This window comes from Anser cygnoides, chromosome 5 (assembly GCF_040182565.1).
Source record: "Anser cygnoides isolate HZ-2024a breed goose chromosome 5, Taihu_goose_T2T_genome, whole genome shotgun sequence".
Taxonomy (NCBI): Eukaryota; Metazoa; Chordata; class Aves; order Anseriformes; family Anatidae; genus Anser; species Anser cygnoides.
In genome coordinates, this window is record NC_089877.1 from 20,454,820 (window position 1) to 20,463,995 (window position 9,176).

Here is a 9,176-nt window from a genome sequence, read left to right on the forward strand (position 1 = left end):
TTGTTCTTGCAATTTCCTTCCTCCCTTATGTTGGGCATCTTTATATGACCCTTGTCAACCCTCATCTCCTCCACCTGGAGAGGTGAGTATTGGGACACCTGAGCCTTCTCCCTCTTAAAGGCCCGTCTTACCCCTCAGCACCAAGACAATCATAGTGCTTTCACCTTGTTCTTCTGGGGATGCTGAAAGATGTTTTCCATGTGGCCAAATCCAAAGAAAACATTGTCTTGTACTTTTCAGAACTGTGCAGCTGGACAACTAGTCACTGGTCTGTGACTTTAGAGGAAATCTGTGTTAAAGCTGAACTGAACCTTGTTTGCAGAAACCTCCTTAACACTGGCAACCACAAGAACAGCTTTGTTCTCAAGCTAACATTGCTTCCTCTTTTGTCAGCATTTCACAAAACATAGGGTTCCTACTGTGTTTGGAAAACAAAACAGTGCTGTGACAATAATGAGGTTAGTTTCACTTTAGTTCTCAGTAGCAGTCTCATTCTTAGCTTTTTACACCACTCTGCCTCGAGTGGTTACCTCTCAGTGTTACCTGTCTGAGGAGGTTATTGCTGCACTATTGAAACGGGTTGTTGAAATAAGCCTTGTGAGCAGTAATCTCTTGTTGAGTACTTCCTGGGTACTGGTGCTAGCAAGCTGGCAAAAAGCAACTGCGTTTTCCTCCAAAATAAATTATCCCCCTAAACTAATCTTTTTCTCCTCAGTAAGAAAGTACAGCCAGAGAAATGTTCATAGTCCTGCAACAAACTAGGTCAAGCAGATTTTCCCGTGTATTAAACTCCTATCAGAACACTGCAAGTTCATTCCTGCCCGTACATGTTGTGATAGAACTGAGAAAACTTCCCGTGCAATTCCTATTTGTCACATTGGTTTTCTAGTTCTGTTTTTTTTTGGTTTATTTTTTTCTAATTTTGAATTGTGAGCAGTCAGTAGATTGAGATAATAACATACTACATATGAGATAATTACATACAAGCAAAGTCTTTGCTGCTGTTGTGTTGTTTTGTTTTCAGGCAAGACCTTGGTTGTTGGTTGGCAAAAGGGAATTAATAATTTTAAGTGGAAGCTGAGAGTCTGTTGTATTGTTGTTTTCAGCATGTTACTTTCTTTGATACTGTGGCCTGTGGTCACAGGACTGGGGCACTGGTCATGAAGCCCAACCCCAGAGGCTGTGAAGGTCAGTGGCAAGCCTGACTTTGGATGTCTTTTTCTCACCTGTGAGATGTATCAGACCAATCCACGGCAAACAGGAGCATCTCCTGATGCAATGGGGCAGTCTGTTTGTCCTGCTCTCTGGGGACTAGATTTTTCCTTCTAGGAAAACTGCTTCAGGTATCGCTGCTCTACGTAAGTGAAAGCTACTGCGTTCGGGATGCATGTAACAGCTTGCAAAATTGGGCCTTAGTAGTAAGAGTGAAACCAGCTAATTTGACAATGCCCCCCAGGGATCCGTTGCTTATTACTTCCCAGCTGTGTCCAGGACGTTCTCGCTGTTTTCCAAGTAGTGGAGATGTCATGTCACACTCCCTGGCCAGTGGTGTTTGTAAGGATGTAAGGAATGGTTTTCAGACAGGGCTGATCTGAGATGGAGCAGTCCCAGCGAGGAAAGCTCACGTGTTTCAACGTCAAGCCTATGACTACATCACTCTCCCCTACAATCAATTTAGTAATAATCAGTTAGCGGTGTAACCTCCAGGCCCGAGGTTGTCCTTCCCTTTCCCTTCGACACCTTTGAGGTTTCTATATTGAAGAAGTCAGGAAAAATCTGTTCTAAAACTGATTCTGCAGGGGGACAGACTAGGCCACCTCTCTAGGTCTTTACAGGCACTCATTTTCTCTGAGAGCATCCTGGAATTCAGCACATCTATCCCACTGCTATCCCTGCCGTTGGAAACCATTTGATAAGCCTGAAAAGGAGACAGTGACACTTGAAAACTTGAAACAGCATCCAAAGAGCACAAGTAGGGGTCCCAATTCCTTTGTAGGTGAAGCTCATTGAGATCATCAGTGGTGAACTCCGCCCAGAGCACCAGACAAGCCTGCAGCAGATTTCCAGGCACACCGGGTTCGTGTACAAACCGATCAGGTGACAACCCCCTCATACTGGGTACAGGGGAAGAAAGCTTAAAACGCCTTGATTTTGCACTTGGAAGAGATGTTCACCATGCAAGAGGTTGCATCAAATTCTGAAAAATGCGTGAAAGCTCTGAGTAGACAATTCTGGCAGAGAACTGTAGTAGTAGAAATTCTCTGGGCTTCATAAAGAAAACCTGCAGGGTATTAAGTAAAATATATGGCCTCTCTGTGGCAGTGTAATAAATGCTGTATTTTCAGTGCTTTCTCCCTCGCACGATCCCTCTCCTCAAAGCAGAAGGAGCGGTAATTCTCATCAGAACGATGCACCTTCAGGAAGGTGCTTAAAGGTCATAGTAGGACACGCAGCACAAGATCGCGTCTGTCACTCGAGGTCTGATCGGTCACAGGGAGAAGGAGTAGAAGACAAAGAGGAAGGAAGAAGTTAGGCTGGGTGTAGCCGGCGTCCTCCCAGGGTTCCTCCCCTCTCCCCAGCAGCTGGCTGCTGCAGTAGCTAACCGCAGTAGCCAGTGCCTGGCAGGACAGGCTTCAGTGTCATCCCGCAGCTCTGGGCACAGCAAAAACCCACGGAAGAGCTGTGCCGCTAAAACAAATTAGTTTGTGCGTGGAAAAACCCCGCTGAGCGGGATGACAGGCACAGATCTTCCTCGTAAAAACATTCACTCGTAGCAGCCAAGAAGGGGAAGGAAGCAGGTCGGGGGACGCTCCCTGTAAAACCACAGCCAGGAACCGCTGTTTCCCAGTGAGCTGAAATGGAGAAATCGGCGAGGAAAGCAGCACAGGTATACCCGCACCCTCTCCAGTATCAAACCACAGCCATTCTTACAGAGAGCTTGAGCAAACACGAGCAAATTTCATTACTACCACACAAATCACCACGCTAGGACTTCAGAGGATGAAAAACATTGGCATTGCCTCCTGTAATTCCTCCCTGCAGCACGCACAGAAGGTCAGGAAGGGTTAGTTGCTTAAGTGACAGCCATTTTGAGGTCCGAGGATCAAAGTTTCAACTGCCCTCTCCCTTGGCTGCTGCAAAGGAAAGGGTGTTTTCTCTCAGTACACCAGAGGGAGATAAAATAGTTTTTCCTACTTGGATTTCACCCATCTGCCCTCTCAGAAGTACTTGCCGTGCTTTGTCCAGTGACTCATAACCAACATAGCAGCAGCAGCTAGCGCCTTTTTTTTTTCCACAACTTAATTACGCTGGCAAAGCTTTATAGTGCAGAGTGCTCCAGGGTCCCTCTCCTGACTCTGCCTGCGGAGTCTTGGCATGGGAAGATCGTCACATGTACGCTACCTACTCGTGGCGACAGCCAAGTGCCGCTGTAGAAGTCACTGGAAGTTGCCTGCTGGAATCGTTTCCTAGCATGCAGCAGTTTATAAAAGCAACATTTACTGTCCTCCCAAGCTGACATTCTTCTGGGTACACCAGAGATCACATTCAGTTCTCCAAAAATACTACTTTCGTCATAAAATGTTTTGGTTTTTATTCTCATCAAGGAAATTCGTGTCCTGGCATTTCAGCTGCCACCAGAACAGACACTGAACATGGAGAGACCATCCTGGCACTGATCTCGGGGTGCCAAGAAGAACAACAGGACACGCAGCGTGTTTTTTGTTAGAGGTTCTGTGTTAACCCTGTGGATGTCACATGAAATCCAAGTATAGAGAAGCTTTTTATTGTTGTTGTGCCTGGATCCTGGAAATCTGAAGCAGCAATGAACTCAGGGATGTTTTAGATGTTTACAAAAATTATGACTAACTCTGAAATTACATTGCTGGACTAATTTAGACTTGCTCTCCATTCAAATGGTTTTGTATATTGTAGAACTGATTAGACAGATGCCCCCAAATAAACTTTTTTATTGCTGGATAGGACTTTCCTTAATAATTCAGACAGCGATAGTACGGAGGTGAATTTCAGTTAGTGTCAGGTAAATTCAGCTGTCACGTACTATTTAATAGATGGGAGGAGTACCAAAACCAAGCATCCCCATTCAAACAAGCTTAGCAATTTCTGACTACTTTGAGAGTAAAGTCCCATGGCTTGCTCATAAAATTCATAGAAACATAGAATCATTAAGGCTGGAAAAGACCTTCAAGATCATCTGGTCCAACCAAAAACCAAAGCTTTGTCAGAGCTACTTAAAGCACAGCTGTCTGAATCCAGTAGCATTTGTGTGGTTATAATAATAAACAAAAAAACATTTAAAACAAACAGTTTTAATAATTTCTGTATAACAAATAATTAATCAAATAGGCCAAATCCCATGTCGTCATCAGATTCTTCAGATTCCTCCTTCTTCTCTTCTTTCTTCTCCTCAGCTGAAGAAGAGAAGACAAGACAATGGTCAGTATTTGTATTTTTGCAGAGACTTTTAAGCAACATTTTGGTGTTCTCAGCTTCCACGTTAGTGGTACTTCAGCCTCCACAGTTCACCTTCACAACTGCCATCCCCTTCCAACAGGGAAATACAAACAGTGCAGGGACACAGACACTGATATCAAGGGGATGCCCTTTACACAGTAAAGCCTGTCTGATTTTCAGTTCTAAGACAGAACAAACTTAAGCTGAATAAAAAAGAGCCAACATTTCTCATTGCCCATGGCAAAAATAACCTTTTAGTTCACATTTCAATCACACAGCAAATTGCCAAAGTGGGAAGACCTTGAAATTTGGACTTCAGCACTAGGATTTTAACAGGGAAAAGGGAGCCGCCCTGTAACAACCCCTCTCCATCCATACTCACCAGCAGCAGGGGCAGCACCTGCAGCAGGAGCAGCAGAGACCCCTCCAGCAGAGACTGCCACAGCTCCCCCAGCTGGCATGCTGGCAAGCTTGCCATTGCCTGAATGGGACAGAAGAGAAAGGATTTAAATGCTCATCGTAAGCACAGGCACGCAAGAAGAGGAAAAAAAATGAGTGCAAGAAAAATCAGGTTGCAGATCACAGACCGAATGGTCACTGATAGTGAGAGGAGCATGAAGCTGCACCTGTAAGAAAGTATAAACTAACAAAGAAACCTCACAAAAATAATCCCTAATGAAAGCCTACCCAACATCAGCCCATTAATAAGCTTTGTGCTGTATACAGTCCCCCCCTCAAACACACAAGTAGTCTTTTTTTTTTTTTTAAAGGGTACAGAAAACCGAGGGCATGACTGGGGCCATACAGGGGAGAAGACATTTATGGCAAAGAGTACAGCATTTTAACCAAATTTTCCAACACCCTATGAAACCTATTGCGTCTCCTCTGAGATTGGCAAACTCACTTCTGATTTACGCTCGTCTTCAGCACGTTAGCGAGCTCTCTGGCATCTGCTTGTCACATACCAAGGCTCCCTTGGCACTCAGAGGTCACGTACACAGTACATTTGCCTGTATTCCAATTTCTGGGAATCCATTTCTAAATAATTCCTTGTTACTTCAAGCTCTAATAAGCTTGCCAAGTAAACAAACATGTTTCATATACATGTCAATATGTTCTAGGAAACAATTTATTTTAAGAAAAAGCCTTACATAAAGAGAGACCTTAAATGTGTTGTAAGCACACGCATAATGGCTCTCTTAGGCCTTCAGACCACACGGACAGAAATGTCCTGTTACCACTCAAAACAGCGACGCCAGGCAAAGCGCTGGCAACCTTTAAGCCAATATATGCCTAAGAGTTCCCTTGTGCCTAAGTATTTGCAAAAATAGAAGTCAATTATATCAAGACCTTTGCGCTACCTCAGCTCTGCGTTATTTTAGCCCTCTGACACAGTCAAGCAATGTTGTAAGTCCCAGCTTCAGTGCGAGCCAGCAGGTAAGAGCAGAATCAGCGCCCAGAGTCCTGCCTTCACAAAAAGGAAGTGCCAGACGTGGGGAGCTCCGGCAGAGAGCCGCGCTGGAGATGCTTGCGTTAATCACTGAGGGTGTAACTGTGCCTTTAAAGTCAATTGGCACTTAATTACATTTAACAGTCTCTTCTTCCTATTTTACGTAATTAGTGTGTAACAAGTGGGTAAACGCAAAGAAAATGTATTAATAAGAGTATGGAAGGAAAGCTAATCCCTTCTTCACTCAGCATGTCCAGAAAACTACGTCACGAGCAAACTACCAGTAAGCTCAGACACATTTAAGTCTTCCAGTTTAATGTGGTCCACAAGCGAAACCCAGCAGGTACTGGCACCAACCTGCGAGGAATTAGAATGGACCTGCTGGATTTCAGCCATTTCGACAGGGATCCAGCATGGAAGTCCTCAACTGCACGAGGAAACCGATGAATAAGCGGGGAGTTGGCGGCAATTCTGTGCTCTCAAGTTCCTGAAGTATCAGAGGCAATTATCTGTGACACTCAGAGAGTGTACTTACCCTGAGCAATGACATCCTCGATGTTTTTTCCATTCAGCTCACTAATAACCTGTAAATTAGATTTAAAATGTTAATAGCTTCAAAACAGCATGAGTACGAGCTACATTTAAACAAGCACTGATTAATCACAACACGCAACGCCTCCATCCTGCTGCTCGCACAGCTCCCACATTCCTTATTTCTCAGGGGAAGGAAGAGGACACTGAAACAAGAACTCCATCTACATCTTTCCTATTTTTCTGTAAAAGCCTTTTCGTGAAATCTGTTACGATAAATTCGTAACGAATCCACGGGCCTTACAAAAGGCAGGATACACAGACGTGGTGGAGCCAGCTGGGAAACCCCACTAACGGGGTGTTAGTCGCTGAGGGACTGTTAGCATCTCTTGCTTAACGTCCACGGGGAGCCTCTGAGGCACTGGGCACCAAACCAGCAACCGCAGGGTCCTGTTCCTAGCATTACCAAATGTTAGAGCCACGCTGGTTACTGTATCCTTAGGACACAGAGTCCCAGCTCCAGATTTACTACCGCTGTTGTATAAGCAGGGATGAGGAAAGCAACACACGAAAAATACAAGTTGCTAAAGCATGCAAATACTTGTAATAAAAAAAAGGAGTATGCCACAGATCCTCCTAGTGAGTTCCTGCGTTAGGGGTCAGCGCTGAACGCTGCAGTCAGCGAAGGGAGGTTTTCAGTGTGCACCTTCTGCTGATGCAGCGTGCAGCCTGCCAAATGCCGTGCCTGTACACTTGCTTCATCTACGGGGTGCTTTTAAGACTCCACTAGATCTGCACTCGCAAGAGATACAGCCAGCGCAAACAGAATAAATTAATCATGATCAACACAAATTTCAAAGATGCTTTCTAGATAATGGAGATCAGAGAACCCAACGAGTTCATAGAAGGATTAAAGAGATGTAAGCAGGCCGAGGCTGAAGGCCCTGATGTTTCGCAGGAGCGCCACAAGTTCGAGCCGACATCCCTAATCATGTAAGGATGCTCTTGGCTAATTCAACTCGTCACTGGGTTGGGCCAATGGAAGAACAGTTTCCAGCTGGGAAAGTAACTGTTCTTCCTCCATCTCTCCAGAAACACCACACGGATGTACAGGGCAGGTGCTAAGACTTTCCCCAGCCACCCCCACGGCCATTTCTTCTTCATTCCCCAAGGGCTGGAAGTCTGCTACATCACAACAAACATTCCCAGTAAGACACCCTCTTAAAAAGACTATTTTTCAACATAATCATTCCAGCATTTATTTCTAAAGTTTCCCTACATATTATTGAAGATCTCTATTGTCCACATTAAAATTTACTCATGTTTCCTGGTGAAGGTACAAAAGCTTCCTTGCAGAACGCTAAGTAAGGATTTATTGCTGTGTATCAGGCCTTCAGAAGTGTTCACTTTCAATCAGAAATTGACCAAGAGCCAAAATTAAACGCTTAAGTGCAAGCTACACCTTATGTCAGAATAGAACAAGCTTTCAATAAATATGTATCTGTAGCTGCTACCTCACTGAACGTTACTAGATTTAATAGTCAGAAGGCATCAACGACTGACAGAGGCACTTCCAGACGACAGAAGTTAAACTAGAAAGCCAGGCTTCTACAGAAATGTTGCACAAAGCAGCTCTGAGTAGCTAAGCCGTGCTTTGGAAATCACGCATGTGATTAGCTGTGAGAACCCCAAAAAAAAGGCAGGCCCGATCGACAGCAAGGGAAACACAAGGGTACTAAAGACCAGGGAGCAGCTCTAGGGTTTGACCAGAGTCAGCGGGCTGGAAGGGCCCTCAGGGCCCACCTAGTTGCGGCTGACACAACGAGGACGAACTACAGAAGGCGGTAACGCCGCAAGCCGAAGGGGCTGCCGGGGCGCAGCTACGCGTCTCCGAGAGGAGAAGGCAACGCCACCTTGTTCAGGCGCTCATCGTCCGTCTCGATGCCGACGCTGTCGAGGATCTTCTTCAGGTCCTTGGACGTGGGCGCCTCGTTGCCGCCGAGGACGGCGAGCAGGTAGGCCGCGACGTAACGCATCCTGCAACACGCACAGCCTTAACGCGCCGAACTCGGGCAAGCGCCCCACACACGCCCCCCCCCCCCCCCGGTACTTGTTCCTCCCCCACCTATTTAAACACAACGCACCGGAGGCCGCGCTTCCACCTCCCCTCGACCTCCCCCCCCCCGGCAGGCCCAGGCGCACATGGCCGCCACCGCCATCGCCCCCCCCGCGCCCCGAGTGGACGCGCCCAGGCCCCGCCCCAGCCCTCCCTCCGCAGCCGCCCAGCCGGGCCCAGCCGGGCGCGTCCATTGCCGCGGGGTCCCGGGGGGGGCCGGGGCCGCCCCGCGCTCACTTTGCGGGAGCGGGACCCGGGACGTGCGCTCGCCGCTGCAGCCCGGCGGAGAAAGGGAAAGGGCGGCCCCTCGGCGACGCCTTCTTCCCGTCACCCCTCAACAAGGCGCGCTGCCATTGGGCCAGGCCGGAGGGAAGCGGGGAATAGCCAATGCAGGGGCGCGGGCGGTGAGGCGAGGGAGGGTGGAGGCGCATGCGCAGAGCGCTCGGGGGCACGGCGGGTTGCGCACCCCCCCTCCCGGGGCGGGGCGGGCTCTGAGGGGACGCTGAGGGGCCCCCCCCCAGGGTGCGTGTGGGGGGTCGGTGCTCACAGTGTGCGTGTCACCGCCGGCAGTGGTCACAGACACCTCCAAATCACCGGGTCCTGCCC

At 47.5% G+C, this 9,176-nt stretch overlaps 1 protein-coding gene and 1 non-coding gene across 2 annotated transcripts; both read right to left on the bottom strand.

Annotated features, from left to right (window-relative positions):
- Positions 1-4,312: 4,312 nt before the first annotated feature.
- On the bottom strand, positions 4,313-8,966 carry RPLP2 (ribosomal protein lateral stalk subunit P2). The gene is made up of 5 exons (XM_048058834.2): positions 8,808-8,966; positions 8,368-8,491; positions 6,459-6,507; positions 4,856-4,954; positions 4,313-4,430 (listed from the first exon to the last, which is right to left on the bottom strand). The coding sequence occupies exons 2-5, from the start codon at positions 8,488-8,490 to the stop codon at positions 4,354-4,356; spliced, it is 348 nt and encodes a 115-aa protein (XP_047914791.1). The 5' UTR covers position 8,491; positions 8,808-8,966; the 3' UTR covers positions 4,313-4,353.
- On the bottom strand, positions 6,171-6,303 carry LOC125182204 (small nucleolar RNA SNORA52). Its single transcript, XR_007161423.1, has one exon. It is a non-coding gene; the product is annotated as a small nucleolar RNA SNORA52 (small nucleolar RNA).
- Positions 8,967-9,176: the final 210 nt, after the last annotated feature.